Genomic DNA, 25,270 nt, shown 5'->3' with positions numbered 1-25,270 from the left:
GCCACCTCTCTTATGTCGTCAACCCATCTTTTTTGGCGCCTGCATTGCTTTCTGTTTCCTATTCGTGGATACCATAGGCTGACTATTTTGCTCCACTTGTCTTTTCCTCGGACTATGTGACCTGCCCATTTCCACTTCTGCCTTTTGATCTTTCTGGTTATGTCCTGCACTTTTGTTTTCTTTCTGATGATGGTGTTTTTAACTTTGTCTGCTCGCCTTAGTCCTATCATACTCCTTTCCATCGCTCTTTGGCAAGTGGCCAGTTTTTCAGTGTTTTCTGTTGTTAAGCTCCAAGTTTCGCTTCCATATACTAGAACTGGCAAAATGCAGGTGTTAAACAGTTTCGATTTTGTTGCGATGTGGAGACTTTTGTCTTTCATCACTTCTTTCAGGTTCCAGTACCTTTTCCATCCGTTTGTTACTCTTCTGTCTATTTCTTTGTCAATAGGGTCCTTCGTGGCCATTAACTGTCCGAGATAGATATATTCATCCACATAGCTTATTGGGGCTTCTGCCACTGTTATGGGAATTTTTTTATTGTTGGTCATAATCTTTGTTTTATCAGGATTTAGCTTCAGTCCAACCTTGATACTTTCTGCTGCTAGTTCGTTTATCATCTTTTCAAGTTCTTCTGATGTGTTAGCAAAAAGCACGATATCGTCTGCAAATCGCAGATGTGTTAGTGTGCGACCGTCAATTTTTAGTCCTAGGTTGTCCCATTCAAGATTCTTGAAGATCATTTCCAATGCAGCCAGAAAGAGTCTAGGGGAGAGTGGGTCTCCTTGCCTCACACCTTTTTGAATTCGAAATGTGCTTCCCTTCCTCTCTAATTGGATGCATGCTGAGCTGTGCTTGTAGATGTTTCTTATTATTCGTATGTATTTGTGTTCTATTCCCTGTTCTTTTAAAGCTTTCCAAATTTGTGTATGTATAAGCGAATCAAAGGCTTTCCGATAGTCAATGAATGCCATATAGTATGTAAGTTGATATTCTTCGTATCTTTCCAATATTTGCCGTACTGTGTGGATGTGGTCGAGGACTGAATAGTCTTTGCGGAAACCCGCCTGTTCTATTGGTTGTTGCTCGTCGAGTCTTTTTTCAATTCTTCTGAGAATGATCTTTGCAAATATTTTATAAATGTTTGACATAAGGCTAATGGGTCAGTTGTTTCCAATGTCTAGGTGGTTTCCCTTTTTGAATAAAAGAATTATGTTAGATTTGGTCCATTGTTTTGGGATGTGTTCCGTGTCTAATATTTTGTTGAAAATTATTGTGAGAACAGGTACTAGTGATATTTTAACAAGTTTAAGAACTTCATTGCTTATGCCGTCAGGGCCTGGAGATTTGTCTATTTTTTGCGTATTTATAGCCGCTTCCGTTTCTTCAGGCATGATGTGGGGTACAGATTGGGTCTCTTGAAGGTCAATTTCTATTTCACTCTCGTTCTGTTCATATAATTTTGTATAGTAAGATGTTGCTATTTGTAGTCTGCCACTTTTCTTTATCCCGTTGTCATTTTCCATTTTTACTATCCAATCTTTTTTGTTGTTTAATTCTTTATATGCCTTTTTGATGCCTCCTGTTTGTAATATATGCTTCTCTATGGTTGCCATTCTATGCTGTTTTCTATCTTTTCTTATGCTTTCTTTAATTTCTTTGCTTAACCTTGTTATTTCTCTCCTTTTCTCTTTGGTAGGTTTAGAATTTATGTAAGTGGCTCTTTCATTCAGAAGGTTGGTAGTTCTTGTTGACATCCATTTCTCTCTTACTTTGTTAGTCTTGTTGTTCTGCTCAGTGGTATCTATGATGATTCTTTCTAGCCAATCATAGGTTTCTTGCACATTAACACTTGTTTTGTTTTTGTATTCAATGAGTTTATTTGTGAGTGATGTGGTGATTTGCTTTCTGTCATATTTGTTAATTCCTTTATTTTCTGGGTTTATTTTTGGTCTAGCATTTTTTGGTGGACATGTTTTAAGTTCTGCCCTGACCATTCGATGATTGGTGTTGAAATTCAAGTTATTAATGACACTCAAGTTATTAAAGCATTTTGATTTGTTAGACAGTATGAAATCTATTTCATTTCTTGATTTGCCATCTGGTGATATCCATGTCCACATTTTGTCCTTTTTCTTTTTAAACTTTGTATTGATGACATACAGGTTATTTTCTTTGGCAAAATCTATAAGCTTCTGCCCGTTCCTGCTCCTAGGTTTTGTACTGTAGGTAAAAAGCCCAGTTACTTTATCTTCATCGGGTTGTCTTTGCCCAATCTGTCCGTTGAAGTCACCCATAATGACCAAGTTTTTATGTGGATATGAGTTTACCAGTTCGTTGAGGTCTGAGTAGAATTTGTCAATTCTCTCTCCCTCTGCTTGCTCAGTAGGTGAGTAGACTTGTATTATGGTCCAAGGATCTTTGTATTCAGGTAAATTCAGGCGTAGCAGTGCAATGCGCTCAGACATACCTCGGAACTCTATTATTTGCTTTGCTAGATGATTTTTAACCATAAAGCCCACACCGTGTCTGCCTGGAGTCTCGCCGATGTAGTAGAACACAAAATCATCATATTTAGCGATATGTTCACCCATTCGTCTTATCTCGCTCAATCCTAGGATGTCCCAATTCACATTTTTTAAGCTTGAAACTAGCTCTTCTAGGTTGTCATCTGTTCTTAATGTAAGTACAATAAATAATAATAAATATTATAGGACATTATTACACAAATTGACTAAGACCCACAGTAAGCTCAATAAGACTTGTGTTGAGGGTACTTAGACAATGATATATATAATATATAAATATTTATAAATACTTAAATACATAGAAAACACCCATGACTCAGGAACAAATATCCATGCTCATCACATGAATAAATGCCCTTACCAGGATTTGAACCTGGGACCATCAGCTTCATAGGCAGGGTCACTACCCACTAGGCCAAACTGCAGCATTCGGGCATTCTCGGGTCCGTTCGGTTCACCATTGCTCTGAGCAATTAATAGGGTTGGCACAACTTGACATCCCTTTGCGTGCACAACCACAGATAAGATAATGACTTGAAATTTGACAACCCTAAATAGCTGATAGGGATAGTGCCATACATTAGGAAGGGACAGCATGATTCGTCTCGAAATCTCTGTCAAACTTCGGTTCTATAGGAAGTTTCTTTTCTGCATGATAGTACTATTACTTATTCTGTAGTACTACCCTCTATAACATACATTTCCATTGAAAGCTTAAACTTGACATTTACACTTCGCGCCAATAAACAGGGGGCTCCTGTGCGGCCCCTTACAGTTCATCCTAGACCAAAAGACAAGATGGCGGGGCAAGACCAAAATTGTATGTGGGCAAGGTACATTTAGTGAGGCCCCCTGGTGGCGCAAGAAATAACGAACATTTTTACGTTGTGTCCGAGATATAGGTACAGTCAGCGTCAAATACTTTGTAGCAACCAAAGTAGCCAAATAGTTCGGTACACCATATATTTAGTATGGTGTACCGAACTATTTGGCCACTTTGACTGCTACAAAGTATTTGACGCTGACTGTACTATTTGAGGCGCGAGGCCATAGACGGTGGCCTTCGTCGCCCACGCCAAACGCCGCCTCTGCTACTACCCCCTACCTACCTACCTATTACTACCTACTTCTCAGTAAGAAAGTGTGAATGTGTCAAGCCCTATATGAGTGTAGCCGATAACATGCAGAATCCTGTATAAAAAAAACAGCGACTACGAACACAGAACCCGAGTATAGGGTTTCCGGCACTGAATGTGTTAACCAGTTGCTACAGACATATAATTGGGAAAGTTCCAGGAAGTTTTACAGGAAATTAAGAAAACTTCAATTTTTCTCAAAATTTGCCATGCGGAAATTTTGCAATTTTAAAAACTCTGACAGCAGTAGGGCTAATATGGTGGGCTCTTTATCATTTGTCACCATGCCTGTTACGTTCTAACAAGTGCGAAAGTGACGCATGGTATGACAGGTGTTGAACATGATACCACTGCAGATAAGAGACCTATTCACTTTCCTATGAATCATAATGCAGTAACATTCATCCCTGATCCTATATTATATATTCTTTAAGCAAATGAGGAAAGTGTTGCTTATGTTTACCACATTATTTAACTTAGATTCTTGTTTACTTGGCCTTAAATTTAATAACTAACTAACTGCTTTGGCTCAGCGATCCAAAAAAAATCTTGGCCTCCGAAATGAGAGAACGCCACCTGTCCCGATCCCGCGCGGTTTCCTGCCATGAATTGGCATTCAGCCGACGCAGGTCCGCCTCCACGACATCACACCAGCGGTACCTGGGGCGCCCGATCGGTCGACGGGCTTAAATTTAATGACACAAAAAAGAAAAATAGCAACTTCAAGCCTCCTAGGCAACCAAGTCATAATTTTGTGTAACAAAAAATACAAGAGTGAAACGGGTCACGTCATTATTTTAATTGTAAGGATCCCAAAATATCTAAAAGTTTTCTTCATCATAAGCCCTGTAGGTTGTTGGGGTGGGTTGGTACCAGATTAACCCTATTGTTGGCACCCCACTATAATGGCTTGCACATTGTGACCGCGGCCGTCAAATCGTCCCACTGTCACTTGCCATAAGTCCTTGACAGGTTATTCGTATAAAGATATAAGCAAGTCTCGTCCTTATAGCAACAAAGTGGGACGTTTTGCCGGCCGCGGTCACATTGAACCTTTCATATGTGTGTGGTGGTTAAACATCATGGGATCAAACCTTGGTTGTTCTGTATGTAGTATGTAGCAGAAAAAATCGTTCTCGAAGTAAATTCAAAATTCGGTCAAGATATTTATCACATGATACAGAGACAAGAGTTTAAGGCAGAAAGCGTTGACTTAGTGACTTTTTAGTGCCAATCATTGGGCAGTTTACCCTTCCATTAGCTGCAAACAAAATAAAACAAAAAAATATGTTCAAAATACTTTATTCTCAACAACATATGTATAAAACATTCTCACTGGTACTATAGTAAGTATGTACTAATCTATTACATTGGACTTTAACGTGTACTGTAGAATCAAGATGGTGCCAACACTATAAAAAGCCCTGTTACCTGGACTATAACCGCGAAAATCGAAGTTCGTCAATTGCGGGCATTTTTCTGTCACTCTAATTACGTCTTAGTGAGAGTAAAAGAGAAAGATCCCCGCAATTTGCAAATTTCGGTCTTCGCGGTAGACACCCTGGTGCTGACAATTCATCTAGACAACCCAGAAGGAATACATCATAATGGTATGATATCATATTCAGTTTGAACAAGAGTATGACTCTTGCATATTCGAGCGATAGAGTTAGGCTAAGCTTAGTTGGCAGCGTTTTTGATAGCCCAGACGGTGCAAGTGTTATTTGTCGTCATAATCTCATAGAAGTTTGACGTTTAAAATAACACTTGCATCTTTTGGGATATCAAAGTCGCTGCCAACTTAGCTTAGTCTAACTTTAACAAAAAGACTTTCCGATATATTTATGTTACTCCCCTCTTCCCCCACTTTTACTTTTCCCGCTTCCTAGGGCCCAAATCCAAAGTTTTCGTATATTTTTAACAGCAAAATTTCTGAAATAACAAAATTTGATTCACACGCCAACTTCTTCGTCACAAGATAGTGAAAATGAAATAGTGTCCACTTAATTTTCAGATTTTGTTTGATAAAAAAGAATACATTGTCTTAGAAATCTAGTCAGTTATCAAGCCTTCCGGGTTTTCCTGGGAGCACCTAATAAACACTCCTATGGAATGAGGGCATAATATTAATGACGCTTATTTCCTATTAAAGTCATTTCACAAGAATATCGCTTACTAAATGCTTTCGTCTTGTATGGCAGCGAGCTCACTCAAATACGTAAAGTTCGAAAATATAAGTACTGCGAATCTGTTAAACTCATGAAATTAACCAGACAAAATAATTGAATTATTACTATTATTACGTTTAGGTTAGGTTAGTTTTTGGCAAAAATTTCATTTTTGGTACAAGCTTTTATCGCTGACTGTACTTTTCTTTCCACAGGCAACTAATACTCATCGAGCAAATTCTAAAAACCCCCAAACATAATTAGGTTGCGTTGTTTTATCACAGAGTTACTATGTCCACCTCTTGTCTCCATCATCAGATCAGCTCGATGGTACCATAATATTGCATTGTCACCCGACTTACATATGTACGCAAATTTTCAGCTCAATCGGAAACCGGGAAGTGGATCTAATTTAACTTGCATGATTTGATTACAAACAGACAACGGTCAGGTGAAAGTAAATAAAAGCTTGTAAAATACTGCATTTTCAAAAGTATCAGAAAAACGGCATTATGTAAGCGACATTCTTGGCTTAAAGGACTTGCATCCAGGCCATAATTGTTAAAAAAACGACATTCTGGAACGCCCCTTAAGAGCCACCCCACACTAGCGTATTCCGAGCGCCGGCGTCTAGTCAACCCTATGGCTGCTGCTCAACGCAACGTTGGCGCAGCTGCGCAGCGACGCCATTTTCCATAGCGCTGACTAGACGCCGACTCTAGTGTTAAGCCCTAAGAGATATTTAGATACACATAATCTTGCAAAAAATGTAATAATCAATAGGTTTCCATAAAACATCACTTGAGTCTTACAAACACTATCCAATTCCATAATAGAACTAACAAGCGTTCTTTTGATCCATCCAGTATTCGAATTTTAACGACAAAAATATATATCGACAGGTAATTATTTTACACTTACACACCTAGGAAATAAGATACAATTTCAAATGGCATAGTGAGAATGTATGCACATAAATTTAGAACTTAATAACGAATAAGTCATTTTTTTAGATTAGAGAAAACTTTTTATAATGTTAACATGTTCTAAAACTAAAATTTCACTAAGAAACTAAATGCTAATAATAAAACTCGTTGAATCCTGCTAACGTAATAGCGTTTTCCTTTATTCATTGTTGTGGCAAACAAGGTATCCTTGGGAGTTTACCATCACGAACACAATACTACATACAAACAAAATAAGTAGTAGTGTTGCTATTTTCATAGTTTAAGATGCCTTTGTAAGCTATCCATCACTTTCTTCCAAATGATGTAAAAGTTGAATATAAAGCCAGTATTGTGCAATAACGTTATAAAGCGTTAAATCCACACTTCCCGATATCGGGCCAGATAATCGTTTTCCGTTTCACGGAATATCAGCACATCGTTAACAATATTAGAAATGTAAAAATGTACTTTGTCTCTAATTGCCAAAAATGTTCAACGTTTGATATTTTTGCATATGAACCATTTTTTTACATTTCAAATATTGTAAACGATGTGCTGATATTCCGTGAAACGGAAAACTACTCTTGCTCGGGCCCGAAATTGGATCTGATATCAGGCCTGATAGTGTGGATGTAATTGGCGCTTGAGGCCCATGGTCCCAGCAAAAGGAACATAGTTGTATGTTTGTTTTTTTTTTTAAATCTAAAAACAAAAGAAACTCAAGTTTTTTTGTAAAAAGAACAGACGCTGAGCAGGAAGAATTTTGTACATTGCACCGCCTGTTTCTGTCTCTATCGCGTGCGCTTGGTTATATTGACAGCCGGCATCATGGGCGGGACAGCAATATCATTACGCGCGAGCGATACAGATAGAAAGAAGCGAGCCAATGTACGAAATTCCTCGTGCCAAGCTAAAGAAGGGATTCCTTAGGAGGATGAAATTTACCGTATTCGTAGAAGATCAGGAGGGCTACCGCGAACCACGTTCGACGTGTTGCCTCTCTGTCGCACTTGTAAATTCGTGTGTAAGTGTGATAGGGAGGCAACACGTAGAATGTGGTTCGCGGTAGGCCCTCAGTAGAACGCCACGTTTTCGTTTACTGTTCATTCATCCCTCTCCCGCCATTAAAAATAGAAAGAGATGAATACTTTTTGTCGGGCGTCGAAGGTGAAAAACGCTAATACGCCATCTTTGGGCTACACCATGACAACTTTTGGCAGCACTAACAGTCTTTATTTGTAAACAAATCTTATTGTAGACAGAGTGTGACTATCGTTAGTATGTAAGTATATTATACTTCGTTTTTTTTTTCAAGCACACAGGTACATTTTTTGCAAATCTGATTAAATTGTCAGATCAAATCAGGTGGTGCGGACGCAAACGCCAATTTGGCTCGCCGAATTCGACCGCCGATTAAGACCGATAAAATAGAGGTGCGGAATCAAACATTATACCAATTTGTGATGTTAGTATTCGCGTTGGGGGCCATGTTTTAAATTTATAGCGCTCAAATAACACCATAAATCTAAAATTTGTGAAAGTGGCCAATTGTCGCACGATTTGATCAGACAATTTAATCAGATTGGCAAAAAATTGTTCCCGTCTGTACTGGCCATAAGAAAAAACAAACAATCTAGACGTCTTTTTATTGAAAAACGCTTTGAAAAAAATAGTAACTATTGTGATACCAAAAGAATGTAAATGATCGTACATGATTTATAATTGTTTGCTGAGACTTGTTTTTCAATAAAAAGATACGTCAATATCGCTTACTTACTTTCTAATCCTAAAAAACGAAGTATAGGTAGTATGTAATAATATATAATAATATAAATAAGCTGCCAATATCATAAGTATTTTCAATTTAGACACAGAATTATTGATAATATTCACGTTTTGAGTAATTTGAATAAGGTTTACATTGATATTTTATATTTGACGACAGAAATGTGCCACTAAAAATACGTAAATTTTTTGAACATAAGAAATGGAACTTATCCACTTTGTCAATAGAAAAAGGCGGCAAATTTAAAAATGTAGGCGCGAACGGTTAATTCTCCATAGATAATTTGAATTTCGCGCCTTCTTCTACTGACAAGCTGGGTGTGGTTGATTCAAAATTCTAAGTCTCGTAGGCTAGTCAAAACACTCTGTATAATTATTAAAATTCTGGATTCTAAGAAATTAACTGTCATGTATAAATTGCTTATGCTGTTTTTCCACTGAGGCGCAAATGACTCTCCGCATTAGACAAATATACACTTTTCGTTTGTCGTGACATCTGTCAAGTTGCGTTACTGATAAATCCTCTATTTAACGCTAGACGTCGACTACGAAAATATCAGCGTTTTGGGGCCCATTTCTCGAACGGTGTTAGACTAATATTATTCGTCCTTGAACTGTTAAATCGTAGTAGTTAACCATGGCACACTAATAAAATTAGTCTAATACCGTTCGTGAAATGGGCCCTTGGTTAAGCGCATGTCAAGGAAATTAGCGGATTAGTATTATTAGTCTGTCGCCGGTCATCTCCGCCTCAGTTGAAAGCCAGCCTTAATACAGCCATAATGGAAGGTCTAACTTATATTGTTCGTGTCATCTACGATGACGCGCAGCGACATAACAATATGAGTCAAGGCACGCGTCTTCGTCAATGACACGAGCTATAGACAATGTACATAAATAAATACGATCACAACAAAACTTGCCGCCGATGACTAGGCCTTCAATATTGAATGGAAAATCCGAACAGATATGTACGACAGAAACAAAATGACATTGAATTTTAATAGGAAAGAGGGCGACCGCTGGTGGTCCTCCGTACAAATAAGGTCCCCATTCCCTCTCTGGATATATATATTTTTAATTCATAGATAATATTTTTAAGCAATTGATTTATAATTCACCTCAGCTACATATAGTCAGACTAAGATAACTTGGCAGCAATTTTGACAGCCCAGACTGTGCAAGTGTTATTTTAAACGTCAAACTTCCATGAAATTATGACGTTTACTTAACACTTGACTGGACTATCAAAATCGCTCCCAACTTAGCTCTAGGTCTCTAGTTTTTTTTGGTTAAACATGCAATTGAAAAGAAAACATTCAGAAATAAAAGTATGCATCACAATTTTTTACAGTAACTTGTTTAATATAAATAAATATTTGAAGACAATCTCACACATATCGACCCAGCCCCAAACTAAGCAAAGATTAAACATGAAATTGAGAAGAAAACATTCAGAAATAAAAGTATGCATCACAATTTTTGACAGTAACTTGTTTAATATAAATAAATAATAATAAATATTTGAAGACAATCTCACACAGATCGACCCAGCCCCAAACTAAGCAAAGATCAATATCTGTTCGGATTTTATAAACCGAACAAAAAAATGGATTTTTAATATATTAATTGTGCACTTACATTAAAAGTCATTTAACTTACCACATAGTTGTTAAATTCAATGTATAATACAGCCTTAGTCTAAGCATTAAGCTTAAAAAGCTCTGAAAAACTACTTAGGTCATTCTTATTGTTCAGTGCGTCTAGATTTGTTCCAGTTTTAGGAATTGCGGATAGTCTATGTTATTGGCATTGACTAAAACGGAGGATGTATATGAAACAAATAATAATTCTACTAAAACATATTTTTTACTAGCCTTAGGAAAGACGTACCGTAAAATTACCCGAATATAGGGAACTGTAGGGGGCAGCACAGGAGCGCCCTGTTTATTGACGCGGAGTGTAAATGTGTAAAGCTTCCAATGTAGCCCACAAGATGGCAGAACCTACAATGCACAATGAACCGTACGTAAACTGTAGAGGGCAGCATTTGCTCTGGCATGAAGTGTCAATGTACAGTTTATGTTTCCGATTCTGGCCAGAAGATGGCGGACCCTCCAACGCGCACGGCCCCTATAGTCAAACGCTCCCAATTATGGTCCGAAATTAAATCAAATATCATTAGTGTGTTGTCATGGTAACCCATACGACTTGACAGTTCGCGGACTAATAATGTTAGTCTAATACCGTCTACTATGATCAATGTGTTGCCATGGCAACCCATACAACGTAAATCCTCCATTTTAGTCAAACCTTAAAATGTTAGTTAAAATTAAACTGTCAAAATTCTCAGTGCATTTATTTAGTAATTGTATCAGGATATAAATGTAATTGTACCTAGGTTTAGGAATATTAGGAACGCTTTAGTTTGGCACTAAAAATCTCAATGGAAGCTTATGGCGAAGAAACAGTTTTTTAGCGTATGAATACCTTAAAACGTAAAGGACAAATAATATTTGGCAGTCCAAATCAAAAGGGACCTTATGGCCGTCGGCGTTTACGCCATTATTGGCGCCATTCCCTTTTGATTTGAACTGTCACATATTTGGCAGCTGTCAACTGTTAAATAATTACATTACGATACAAGTGCGAAAAATAGGAAATTCGCAATGAGTGACCGAAGAGTTTTAAATCGACACGATGTGCGATTACCTATTCGCACATGTATCGTACGTTTTACAGTACATATTGTCCTTTAAATTCGACATAGTTACGTAGTGTGCTTATTATCGCACTATTATCGTAAAGTAGCATCACATGTACCGTAAACAATATTTCCCGCACCCACTAGGGCGGCGCCACAGTCGCACTGACCAAATATTTTGTATTATCATTGAAATCTTATGTTAAAACACAAATATTTGTCCTTTATGTCTATACATACGCCATTCAAAAATCAAGGTAAATCTAAAAACATTTTGACTATAAATAAACATCTGTTTTATAAAGAAAAATGTTACCAACGTTAATACAAACAATACCCTCTTTTGCAGTCGCACCCGGGTAATTAAAGTGAATACCTAAAATGAAATGGTATGACAAGGTAACTTACTATAATGACTGTATTATTGAACTGTAAAAATCTGTCAATAAACAAATGTGGCGTTCCACGGGTAAAGGTACCTTAGGGCGGTCGGCGCCTTATAAGGTACCTTTTATCATGGAATATCACAAATTGTTTACACTATAAAACTTAAACATATTAAAATTATTTAAACGGGCTCCTAGCGCGCTCAAGCAGTAGAGACGGCGCAGTCGGTGCTCCAGTCGAGGATCCTCAATAACGGATTGAAACATATCGGGCATTTATTCGACCTAAATACGTTTTAAAATAATTGTAATAATTTTACATTAGTGTAACATGTTGACTTAGACTTAGGTCCAAGGTTCGATCCCGATGATTGACAGATTTTTACAAATAATTGAGATTATCTAAATTAAGAGATAAAATTGTCAAAACTATATACATATGACCAGCAAATAATATATTATATAAGTGTACACAACCTAATGGGTTCTTCTATTGATCTTATATCAACGTAGATTATTCTGTTTCTAATATATTGTTCATGATAAACTAACATACCTTTTTTTATATTTTTTCAGTGGAGAACAAAGCCTCATACGACAATATTAATCGTACCACCATCTTACATACAATTTGTATGAAACAATAACATTAATATATATTTTCAAAACACTTTTGTGCTACCTTGTGGTCTTAATTAACACGAATTAGTAAGCATATTTTTTTATTTTCTTATTTTTCCAACGATATCCTTCATAGTTTTTTTTTTTTTTCAAACAATAAATTCGTACTTATTTCATATTTAATAAGCAAACAAAAAAACTGAAAACTAACTGAAAGAGGTAGCAGGATTAAGACGTATATACAAAAAAAAACTAAACTATAATCTACTATTTACACGTTTAAAACTAAAGTGAAAACTACTGTGAAATATAAGTAGGTACGGCGTGAGCAAAAATGATCTCTAACACGATACACTTAAATGTCTTTTTCAATTGCACGATTGGAACACAAAACCTAGCTGTCAGTTTGACAGCGGACGCCATTGCACTCACACAGATACACTTTTTTTTACGTTTTTAGCCAAGGAACGACTGACACTTAATGAGAAGTCAGAGATAAGTAATAAGTACGTTATTCGAAGGCTCGACTCCTTTTGAGTTGTGCTTAAAAAAAGTCTGGAGACTTAAGACTCGAAAGTTTTTTAAGCGCCGAGTCTCGTTAAACCGAGTCAAATTCTTTAAATTTAGATTCAAAACACTCAAGTTTTTACTGACACTAAAGTAAATAGAGGAGACTATTTTCATATGTTATGATTATGATTGATGTTATTTATTATTTTTTCTATTTTAGCTTTGTGCATGCGACAATTGACATATCTCAGTTATTTGTAATTTAACCTTTTGACCGCCAAAGACGTCATAAGACGCGCGCGGCTACAGCCCAATATCAACCTTCATGCGTACCGACAACGTTCACGATTGCGCGCCGCGTACGATAGGCGTGACGTTCAAAAGGTTAAAATCGCATTATCGGACTTTCCTGCCTATTATCACAAGCACAAAAATACAATGAAAAGATAATATAGGTTTCTTGGGTTAGAGACAAACACAACTTTTATCGATTTCTCGCGAGACTATAGCATAGCTGATAAACGTTACCCTGGCTACCGGTGGCAGTGTCAAGACTTGTCGCCATTCTTGCACCAACTTAACTTATGTTTAACATCCAGTTCCAGTAGCTCGAAGGATATATCGCGATACCACCACCTAAGTAGACATATAGCTTTGACACATTGATGTTTCGCGGTTAAATTGGCTGGTACTGAATGTTAACCCGTTCCCTGGCTACCCGTAGCAGTGTGAAGACTTGACGTCCTTTTTACGCTGACTGACCTTCTGTTTGACATCCAGTAGCATCTGCTAGGACATGTCGCGATACGACCGGGATATAAGTAGACCTATTGATGTGTCGCGACTAACTTGGCTGGTATTGAGTGTTACCCGTTCCCTGGCTACCTGTGGCAGTGTCAAAACTTGCGGTCCTTCTTCCGCTGACAGAGCATTTGTTTAGCATCCAGTAGCATCTGCTAGAAGGATATGTCGCGATACAACCGGGAGATAAGTAGACCTATTAACATATTGATAAGTCGCGACTAAATTGGCTGGTATTGAGTGTTACCCGTCCCCTGGCTACCCGTGGCAGTGTCAAGGCTTGTCGTCCTTCTTACGCTGACGGAGCTTCTGGTTAACATCCAGTAGCATTTGCCAGAACATGTCGCGATACAACCGAGAGATAAGTAGACGTATTGATAAGTCGCGACTAAATTGGCTGGTATTGAGTGTTACCCGTTCCCTGGCTACCCGTGGCAGTGTCAATACTAGTCGTCCTTCTTACGCTGACGGAGCTTCTGGTTAACATCCAGTAGCATTTGCCAGAACATGTCGCGATACAACCGAGAAATAAGTAGACGTATTGATCTGTCGCGACTAACTTGGCTGGTATAGTGTTACCCGTCCCCTGGCTACCCGTGGCAGTGTCAAGGTTTGTCGTCCTTCTTACGCTGACAGAGCTTTTGTTTAGCATACAGTAGCATCTGCTAGAAGGATATGTCGCGATACAACCGGGAGATAAGTAGACCTATTAACATATTGATAAGTCGCGACTAAATTGGCTGGTATTGAGTGTTACCCGTTCCCTGGCTACCCGTGGCAGTGTCAATACTAGTCGTCCTTCTTACGCTGACGGAGGTTCTGGTTAACATCCAGTAGCATTTGTCAGAACATGTCGCGATACAACCGAGAGATAAGTAGACGTATTGATGTGTCGCGACTAACTTGGCTGGTATAGTGTTACCCGTCCCCTGGCTACCCGTGGCAGTGTCAAGGTTTGTCGTCCTTCTTACGCTGACAGAGCTTTTGTTTAGCATACAGTAGCATCTGCTAGAAGGATATGTCGCGATACAACCGGGAGATAAGTAGACCTATTAACATATTGATAAGTCGCGACTAAATTGGCTGGTATTGAGTGTTACCCGTTCCCTGGCTACCCGTGGCAGTGTCAATACTAGTCGTCCTTCTTACGCTGACGGAGGTTCTGGTTAACATCCAGTAGCATTTGTCAGAACATGTCGCGATACAACCGAGAGATAAGTAGACGTATTGATGTGTCGCGACTAACTTGGCTGGTATAGTGTTACCCGTCCCCTGGCTACCCGTGGCAGTGTCAAGGCTCGTCGTCGTCCTTCTTGCGCTGGCTGAGCTTCTGCTTGACGTCGAGCAGCATCTGCTCGAAGGACATGTCGTCGCGGCGCGAGTGCGCGGTCGGGGCGCCGTGGAAGGCGCTCTCGACGTAATCCGCTTCTAGGCCGTCTGTGCGTTCAAATTAGTAGGTCAAGTGGAGTTCAAATTTGTACACACATGGGGCATGAATGAAGGAATTCAGAAACCCGAAATTCGGAACGATTTTTCGATATTTCAATAGCGAAATTGAAGAGGATCAATATCGAAATTGGAATTTTTAGTTTCATTTAAAAGAAAAATAAGACAAAGGTTGGTACAGAAAATCTTATACCTTTAAACGAGCAATTCTTGTATATTTCTGTGATCTCGGAAACTGCTCTAACGATTTCGCTGAAATTTGGTATATGGGGGTTTCTGGGGGTATACAATCTATCTAGATTAGTCTTATGTTTGGGAAAACGCGTGTTTTCGAGTTTTCATGCGTTTTTCTTTAGACGCAGAATATGGTCGCTAAATTCGTGTTGCCGGCCACTGTCCGTCTGGTCCAGCGGGTTAAGACGCGGACTGCTAAACGAGTGTTACGGGTTCGAATCTCGCCCGGTGACTAACTTTTTTTTTTATGGTCAAGTTTATATATAATTTTTTATTTTTTATTGTTTTAGACAAGTTTAATTTAGTAAAAAAATGACCTATGTAATAAGATAAATTGACAAAAGATGGCGTTACTCTGTGACAAGTGCAGTAAGGTTAAAATCGATTGTAAATAATAATAATTGTCAGTTCACATTTTACTTTTTAAGTTTATGTAGATTATCACCTAAGATACACCACCATATTACAATAAATAGTTATAACCGAGCAATGCTCGGTTGCCCAGGTACCTACTGGATAGTTAATGTTAAAAGTATGTAAAATCGTAGTTTACTACGAGTCGTATTTTAATAATAAAAACGGACCATTTTATTTGTCTATTTGACTGATTATACCTTACACTTTTACCTTCACACAGTACTGACCTAGGTCGGCGTAGGACTGCCTGCAGAAGGCGCGGCGGCCGCCGAAGCCGACGTCGTACTGCGGGAACTGGCCGGCCGCCTCCACCGCGCTCCACGCGTCGCGACCGCGCGAGTACGTTACGAAGCCGTAACGTGTCCTATACGACAAAAAATTACATATATTTTTTGGTACAAAACATTTATGAACCTAAAGACTACACTCAGATTCACGAAAGCCCTCGCCGATATGACAAAGTATATGTACAAAAGGGCGTCATTATGTTTAGCCGATTTAATCAATATAATACAAAGGACCACTTTGTGAACAATTTTACTTCAAAAAAACTAAAAAAAACTTCAGACGTTAGTGATTTTTTTAAATATTTTGACGTACGTTGAGAGGCAGAGGTGTCCGGACTGTCGGAATAAAAGAATACCGGATGTATCTAGTCCATAACTTTACAACAAAATCAATACCAGCTGCAATATCATCAATAAGTAGTAGGGTTGGCAACGCGTATGTAACTCCTCTGGAGTTGCAGGCGTGCATAGGCTATACGGAGACTGCTTACCATCAGGCGGGCCGTATGCTTGTTTGCCACCGACTTAGTATTATAAAAAAACACTCCAGTGCCATTATAGTCTATGGCACTTAAGACCATTGTGAGTATGCTGTGAAAATGGGTCAAAGAAGTAAGTATTTTATTTTTACATGTTTTAAGGTTATCAATCTTATCGCGAGGTTTACAAATCATGGAGCCACCAGTTTCTATATTTGACGTTGGACCCATAGATTCTGCCTTATAGACAAAACACTCGCCTCTTAAAAAAATATGATCATGAAAATCTAAGACAAGAACTAATAAATAAATAATTAAATATTATAGGACATTATTACACAAATTGACTAAGTCCCACAGTAAGCTCAATAAGGCTTGTGTTGAGGGTAGTTAGACAACCATATATATAATATATAAATATTTATAAATACTTAAATACATAGAAAACACCCATGACTCAGGAACAAATATCCATGCTCATCACACGAATAAATGCCCTTACCAGGATTTGAACCCGGGACCATCGGCTTCGTAGGCGGGGTCACTACCCACTAGGCCAAACTGATCGTCAAAAATAAAAATAAATATTCCCAATTTATTAAATCTCACAAGAGCAATGAAAATTACCATCACTTTATATTCAAAATTATAATCAACTTTCTCAGCAGAAAAGGGTTCGATATTTGTGACCGAAACCGGCAAAACGTCCCACTTTGTTCCTTGCCATTACAGCAACAAGCCTAAGTATATTTGCGTCCTTACGCCTTGACAGGTTATTCGTATAAAGATGATACAAGCAAATCTCGTCCTTATGGCAAGCTACAAAGTGGGACGTTTTGCTTCTGTCACATTTAAAATTTGTATTGGAGATCAATACTTCACACATTTTCCATATTTGCTGCCTTTTTCTATTGACGAAAGTGGCTTGCCAGAGTATACCTAACGTATTTTTTTTCTTTTAGAAAGTGACCCATTTTCATTGAACAAGGGGTAGGTTAAAAGTATAAAACTCACCCATCCTCCTTATTATGCAGCCGCACTTCTATAATATGGCCGAACTTGGAGAACTGAGCTCGCAACGTCGCTTTAGTGCTGTCCTTTTCCAGCTTGCCGACGAACACTATGCGCCTCTCTTCCACCGGCTTGTTGCTTTCTCTGCAACAACAGTTATTTAAAAAAATGTGTAAAGATTGTGCCGCAGTTTGATAGCTGAAAATTTATTTATGGCATCATGTTTTGTGGTAACTTTGAGGTCTCCTACCATCGCTGCTCTCATTAAGAGGCATTACTCAATTTTCTCAATCAATTGTCGTAAAATTTTGGGAGTAGGTTCGATAATTATATGGATTTTTAGGCGAATCAGGGCTATAACCAACGATAAATAAAATAAAAACCACGAAATTCGAAGTTCGTCAATTACGGGCATTTTTCTCCGTCACTCTAATTACGACTTAGTGAGAGTAAAAGAAAAAGATCCCCGCAATTTGAGACTTTCAGTTTTCGCGTTAGGCCCCCAGTTTCTGGTTTCTCATTCAAAATGGGATTTGTAAGGTCAAAAGCTCACTGAGTCAAGTTTAATATTTGTCAACAGTGTTTTTTAGCTTATGCATTTCCGTTCACGTCGGTTGGACGACCCTAACAAACTAGACGAAGGAACTAAATATATTACCTATCATCATGCCTGTAGCTTCTGTACTTCCGTCTGTAGGGCTCCTGCCGCGGACTGCACGAGCGTCCGGTGCGGACAGAGCTCAACCGCTTGGACGAATCTTAACCAACTAGATGAAGAGGAATTAATCTTACCTGTCATCAGGGCTGTAGCTTCTGTACTTCCGTCTGTAAGGCTCTTGTCTTGGGCTGCACGAGCGCCCCGAACGGACGGAGTTCGACCGGTTGGACGACGATGATGATGATGACGAACTGGACGAAGACGACGAACTAAACAATAAAAGGTGGTATTAATATGATGTGTAGAACCGGGGTCGATGTAAATGTAAAGCTAGTTATGATGGCGCTGCAATGAAACGGTTCCAAGTGTCAGGTAAGAATGGTAAGATATAGAAAAAAAAAATCAAATCAAATCAAATCAATCTCAAATTCTAGATTTTGAATTAAAATAACTTAAAACGGTAAACATACTTCGATAATTACCTTATTTATAACTATTGTTGCTGTTCTAAATTCCTATATTATTTTGCGAATTCAATTGACGTACAACACCGTAATAACCATAGCAAAAATGTGGAATTGTAAATTAAAACTACAAACCCAGTCACTTGGAACCCTTTCCTCAAAGCGCCCTCTATAGTGATTTTTATATTCATTGGTTAGGACAATAATCGTTGATACTTAAAATATAATACGTACTAATAAGTAGGGAATAAGCTAGTTTCCATTAAATCACAATTATGTTAGATCACGAAAATCTATAAAAAAATTATTTCTTATTCATACATCTATTTCTAAATGAGTAAGTTAATTTATGAAAAATATTAATTACATTCAATAAAGTCCTTGTTATAAAGTAACTGATATGGAAACTAAACCAATTCTGCAAAAGTTAATAGTAATTTCAAAAACAAACTTCAATGTGGAAAATAACGCTTATGGAGCAACTTTAAGCTCCAACATACCTGCAACAGAAATATTTTAAATATTAAACCACAATGCTTACCTAGAGGACGAATCAGAACTTTCAGAAATGGTTGGTTTTCTTAAAGGAGGAGTGTAAGATTTGTCGCACTTCTTCTCAACGCAACGCGGGGGGGTTTTCCTAGGGCTTTTAGATCTCGCAGAGTCGTGCCTGGATCTGGATCTAGAACGCGAACGGCGGTAGTCTCTACGCGGGGACGGTGAGCGTCTACGGTACGGGGATCTGGTTCGTTTTCTCTTGTAAGGAGATTCGCGCCTTCGTCGTCTATAGCGATCGATAGAGCGTGAACGTCTATTTCTAACGCTTCTACTGCGGGATCTTCGTCTTCTGCGACTGTGAGATCTTGATCGTCGTCTGTATCTATCGTAGCGATCGCGAGAACGAGATCTAGATCGCTTCTCTCTAGAGCGCGAGCGTTTCTCGCTTGAGTGTGGTCGCTTATCGACTGAGCGAGATCGCTTTTCGGTTAAAAGTCGGAGTCGTTCGGTTGACCGGGAACGCTTAGCTGTCTCTTTTGATTTGTTAACATCTACTCTCCCTGTTTTGTCGCGTGAAGGGCTAACATCGCTTGACATCGACATGTCACTGTCATTCCTCTTCCTTTGCACAGGACTCTTCTCTTTAGTAACTGTTTTTTTCGGTTGTACCACAACAGCTGGTTGTTCTGTCTCAGTTTGAACTACAACACTAGCAGATTCAGGTTTTCTCCTATGCTTTCCTAAATGTAGGATAATTTTGTCTTCTCCATGATCCGCTTTAGTATCATATTCCCGTACTATAGTAGTCTTATAAGTTTTAACAGGTTTAGGCTGTTGGTTTGATTTCTCAGCTGTTTCTTCCGGCGCTTTTTTCAGTACAACATCTTGAATAGAAGCAAATAGAGAATTACTTGATATTTTAGTATCTACTTGCTTTTCTACACTCTTTAAAGCAGCCGTTATGTCCTTGTATCGTTCTTTATCTATTTTGACGTCTGCATTTCTCTTGTCACTTTTATCGGGACTACGTTTTTCGTTTCGTGCGTTGTTTTTTTGCACTTTTGAGTCAAAGACATTTTGCTTGAGAACGGCCTCGGACTTTTTGATCTTAAAATTGATTAGTGCTTTAGCGTCTAATGGAGGTGACTGAGATTTCCTGACTTCTTTATGTTTAGTCTTTTCCATTTGTCTAAATATGTTTTCATCAGTATTTGTACCGACGCTAACTAGTACTATCTCCTCATAATCAGTAGCTTTTGGTTTTTCATTCTTTATAACTGGCACTTCCTCTGGTGCCATTCCTCCAACTATTTTGAGCATTTCAGCGTCACTTATTAGAGGTTGCAGTTCCAAATTCTCTACTTTTGGTATCTTGCTCATCACGATATCTTCATCCCTCTTTCTCATAGCCTCGGCTTTTTGTTTCTTGGTGTTCATGAGTATTTTCCTAGATGCCTCTCTGATCGGATCGAAGATTTTCTTTGGAGCTTCAGGGTTCTTCTGTTCAGCTAGGTTTACTGCACCATTGGGAGGCGTCACATTTACATTATTAATGACAACTTTTTCCAAAGGACACGGGCTGGGTAAATCAGGAAATATTGCTTCAGGACTTACGGCTGCAGAGCTATTATTTGAGGTAACCGATCTTCGCATCTTGTATTCTTGGAGATTTAATTTCTTTTTCTTTTGAGGCTGCTCCGTTTCGTTTCTGTTCGATATATCTACTATAACTTTAAGTTCCTCATCTATTGGTCTCTTTTCGGTTTTTAGGTCCATCGTTTGCGGTATCTGTACATCTTGCTTATTGCTAAACAACGCCGTGTAAAAGTTCTCCTCTTTCGGACGGGCTTCGGTATTAACTTCTACACTCGCACAATTATTGTCACTAATATTTACACATTTATATTTCTCGCTATCTAATTCCTGTATTTTAACAGTTTCAGCACTACTACTAACACTAGACGTACACTTTTCAATATCTTTAACATTCCGATAGCCTTTATCATCACAGTTATTAAGTATAACCTCTGATTTATTTTTAATAGTTAACTTAATGCTAATGTTCGTTTGACTACTGAGAGTATCACTTGCTTTAGAAGCATTTTTAACCATCACAGAACTGTTAATTTTATCTTTACAAGTATCGTTAGCACTATGCGGGGGTGAGAGTTTTTTCCGACAATTTGATGGTGTCGGCTGTTTTATAGGTTGTTTTAAGGTGGACTTTTTAGCTTTCACATCGTCGTCATCATCCCTTTTTTTATTTTTGGCGGACTTGTCGCTTTCGTCATCGCTGCTGAGATGGTAGACGATTTTCTTGTTTTTGCAGGATCGGTGCCTAGAGTTGAGGATTCGGCTGTTGCTGGAGAGGACCTCAGGTTTGAGGAGGCTCTGTCCGCCCTTGAGAGTGGGCAGGCTGTGGCGTTTTTTGCTGCAATAGTCGTGGTCGGAGCGCTGCGCCGGCAGTGCGGGGGGTGCGGGAGCCGCGGGCGGGCTCAACGAGCGCCGCAGCGCCGCTTTCGGCGGCATCTGCAAACGAGTATACTGATACTGATAGTCTAGTATACAGAGCATCACCTAGAGGAAAAAGGGTATGTACTCACCAGTATTTGCCGCATCTTGTTCTTGTTGAGCTGGACGCCCGCGTCCTGCAAACGCATACCATTCGTCAGGCCGTTGGGTTTGGGTTTAGGGTCGTCCTTTGGCCTTTTCGGTTTGGTCGCGAACTTTTCGTTAGCTTCAAACTGTTCTAAAAGGGAATTCACGTTGTTCGCCGCGAGCACGGGTATGGCCGCGTCGTTGCAGGATTCTACGTCGACGAAATCATCAATTTCCGTTTTGCCATCAATGGGTTCAAATTTGACTGGTGTGATTGCTGGTTTTTCTATGCAAAAGTCTAAGACGTTCGGCTTTTTGATGGGAGTCGATGTTCGCGGAGTCTCGACGTGTATAGTTGCGTCTACAGGGTTATCTATCTCCATATCTTGAGAGCTAAAATCGTCGTCGTTTTTCTCAGATTTCTTTTCAGTTTTGTTGGTAATCAAAAAGCTATTTACATCCTCGTCCGTTAAAGTTCGTGGAATGTCGTCGATTTTATTACCACTGTCTGATTTGTACTTGTCGTTATCGAATGCTAAATCAGATAAGTCTAGGTTCAGATCTTCGAAGCTTAGGCAGGTTTTTGCATCATCGATGTCCATGCAAGCTAGATGATGCATCGGAGAATGAGGTACGGAACATGATCTTTGTGTAGTTTTGAATTTATAAGGAATATCTTCAAGAAGGTATCTTTTGATTTCCTCTATGTTTGGAAGGACGTCTAAATCAGACTCATTTATCGAAACCTCTGCAATAGGCTCTGATTCGTTATGTTCTGGTTCTTTAGCATTGTCAATAGGTTCAACCTGAGGCACACTTTGAACACTATCAGATTGCGTTTTAGTATCCTCAGGCTCTTTTTCCTTAATAAAGAACTCGTCAACATCTGGGACTTGAGCTACTGGTTTAGTATCTTTAATAAAATATTCATCAACATCTTTAACTACAGGTTCATCTTTTGTATCCAAGATAGGTTTAGGTTTTTCTTTGATAAAATACTCATCGACATTTGAAACTACTGGACCATCTAGATTAATATCTAAACCATCTTGGCATATATCTGTTCTATTCTCTTGGTATTCGTATTGTGTTTCTTCTGTATATTGGGGATCTTGTGCGTATTCTTCTTCTGAATTATCTTCTTCAGCTACACAGTAATCTTGTTGTTCTTCGTCGGAGGACACTTCGAGGTCTAAGTCTGGATGGACGGCGTATACTTGGATGACGTCATAGTCGTCGCCTTCAACTAGAGTGTCTTCGGCATTTTCGTCGTAGTGGTTATCAAGTTCGACGACCTCTACGTTTTCTTCTTCGTCTGAACTAGAGTCTTGACTTGTTTGAGTTGTGTTTGCCTGGAAATTATTAGAGCATGATAAAATTGAGCTTGTTTTAGTAAACTGGCTTGTTACATAATAATAAATGTTTATATAAGACGGTATTGTTGAATCCGGTGGTCGCGATTTAAATCTTGGCTCGTATCAAAGTAGTTTTTCGGAACCAAAATACGGAATATCATTTAATATTTACCACTAGCTTTTCGGTGAAGGAAAACATTGCCAGGAAAGTATGTATGCATCGTAAAGAAATTCAAAAAGACAACACAACAACAAATTCACAATAAATTAATTATTATTATTATGAAAGGTGTATGAGAAGTCCCTAATCCGCATTGGGGCAATGTACTGCCCCAGCAGTGGGTCATATAAAGGCTGAATTATTATTATTTTCAAGCTTTTATTCAACTTGCCCTGTTAGTATGTTAGTTCGATTGTGAGTTAATGTCGGCAAATCTTGGAGGCTAAATTTGACCCACTTCACGATTTACGATGGAGCTGAAAATTTGCATACATATGTAAGTTGGGTGACAATGTAATATTATGGTGCCATCAAGCTGATCTGATTATGGAGACAGGTGGTGGCCATAGGAACTATGTTATAAAACAACGCAACATAATTCTGTGTTGTGTTGTGTGTGTTGTAAAAATAGAATTGTCTCTATAAGTATTAATTGCCAGTGGTAAAAAAAGACAGTCAGCGATAATATTTTGTACCAAAAATGATATTTTTGGCAAACACTTGTTTAAGTAGTAAGAAGTAGTATCTTACGACTTGACTCCAGTACTCCTCATTGCCCTCATAATTCCTCCTATACTCCTGCTGTGCCTGCGAGTACTCTGGGCTGTTCTGGTTGCAGCTGCTCTCCGAGGAGAGGTCACTGGTGGAACCCATCCTCTTGTGCCCGATGGTGCGGTAGCGAGCCTGGTGGTATGTGTTCAGAACATGTGACTCCATCGCTGGAAAGAAGAAATTGTCGATTAGTGCTAAAGCTGATTCTTGTTAGAAACTAGGTTTTCCCAAAGAAACCCAGAAAAATCAATCCAATTTTAACTTTAAATTAAAGTGTTAAGGTTGAAATTCTATTGACACGTATATCGTCGATCGCACTATGCCTGGAAAGAATTAAAGTTTTACTTACTGGGTAAATATGAAGGGAAAAGCAGGGTAATTAAATATTAATATATATTATAGTCTTGTTCCATATGGATCTCAAAAGAAAAGCAATGTTAACGTCATCGTGGTATAAACCATAGATACGAAATCTTTTTATACCCCGTCGGTGGCAAACAAGCATACGGCCCGTTTGATGGTAAGGAGTCACCGTAGCCTATGGACGCCTGCAACACCAGAGATCGAGTCACGGTGGTTTTTTGTTTACATTCTTTAGTATAGTAGTAATTTTTCTTTATTCTTTTTTATTTGTATGCGAAATTCCATTCATTAATAATTTGTTCCAGTTATCTCTTCGCGATTATATAGAGACCGTGCGGGCCTGCGTGTTAGAGGGTCTGCCATCTCGTGACCTGAATCGACAGCGAAAACAATTCACGCTTCTAAGCAGGTGCTGCCCCCTACACTTCACGTTGGCTTTATTTCTCATAGTAGTGTCTGCCATCTAGTGGCTTAAATCTAAAAATGGAAACTTAACATAATACTTCGTGCCAATGAATAGGGAGCGTGCATGAACTGTAGGAGGCAGCACAGGAGCCGTCAGATTGGCGCGAGGCGTCAATGTGATGTTTTTTGTTCCGATGTAGCCCACAAGATGGCAGAACCTACTATGCACAAGAAAACACGTGACGTGTACATGTGCATGTTTATGGTTCCGATTCAGGTCACAAGATGGCAGACCCTCCAACACGCACGATCCCTATAGAGGGCTTCTGTGCTGCCATCTAAAGTTCATGCACGCTCCCCATAGTCCGTTTTTTTTTGCATTACAAAGAAAATAAGAGATTTTGACGTGTCTTTTTATTGAAAAATACTTTTGAAAAATAAGTCACTGCCAATATGTCACAATTATAAATGATATACCTACGATCTTTTACATTATTTTGCTTTCATATGTAATAGTTACTGATTTTTAAAAAGCGGTTTTCAATAAAAATACATCCCCAGATTGTTAACCTTTTTTTCTAATGCTAAAAAAACTATACATCTGTGAATAACTTGACTATGGATCTAAACATTCTAAAGCCTGACCAGTAATATATGTGACGTTATCTGTGAAAAGGGACCTTATTTTCGATGGCGCTTC

At 38.7% G+C, this 25,270-nt stretch overlaps 1 protein-coding gene across 2 annotated transcripts in view; it reads right to left on the bottom strand.

The window, feature by feature from the left end:
* Nucleotides 1–4,947: 4,947 nt before the first annotated feature.
* The window catches only part of LOC133529698 (uncharacterized), a 31,321-nt gene continuing 10,998 nt past the window's right edge, over nt 4,948–25,270 (bottom strand). For both annotated transcript variants that reach the window (XM_061867480.1, XM_061867481.1), the window contains exons 2-8: nt 23,782–23,969; nt 21,681–23,027; nt 19,121–21,606; nt 18,250–18,384; nt 17,461–17,601; nt 15,908–16,044; nt 4,948–15,020 (exon numbers count right to left, since the gene is read on the bottom strand). In XM_061867480.1, coding sequence (XP_061723464.1) covers nt 14,875–15,020; nt 15,908–16,044; nt 17,461–17,601; nt 18,250–18,384; nt 19,121–21,606; nt 21,681–23,027; nt 23,782–23,967 — 4,578 coding nt within the window. In that variant the 5' untranslated portion in view covers nt 23,968–23,969 and the 3' untranslated portion in view covers nt 4,948–14,874. The remainder of the gene's footprint in view (nt 15,021–15,907; nt 16,045–17,460; nt 17,602–18,249; nt 18,385–19,120; nt 21,607–21,680; nt 23,028–23,781; nt 23,970–25,270) is intronic.

This window comes from Cydia pomonella, chromosome 21 (genome assembly GCF_033807575.1).
Source record: "Cydia pomonella isolate Wapato2018A chromosome 21, ilCydPomo1, whole genome shotgun sequence".
In the NCBI taxonomy this organism is placed as follows: Eukaryota; Metazoa; Arthropoda; class Insecta; order Lepidoptera; family Tortricidae; genus Cydia; species Cydia pomonella.
The sequence above is the reverse complement of the archived record's forward strand: the minus strand, read 5'-3'. Positions and strand labels throughout refer to the sequence as shown.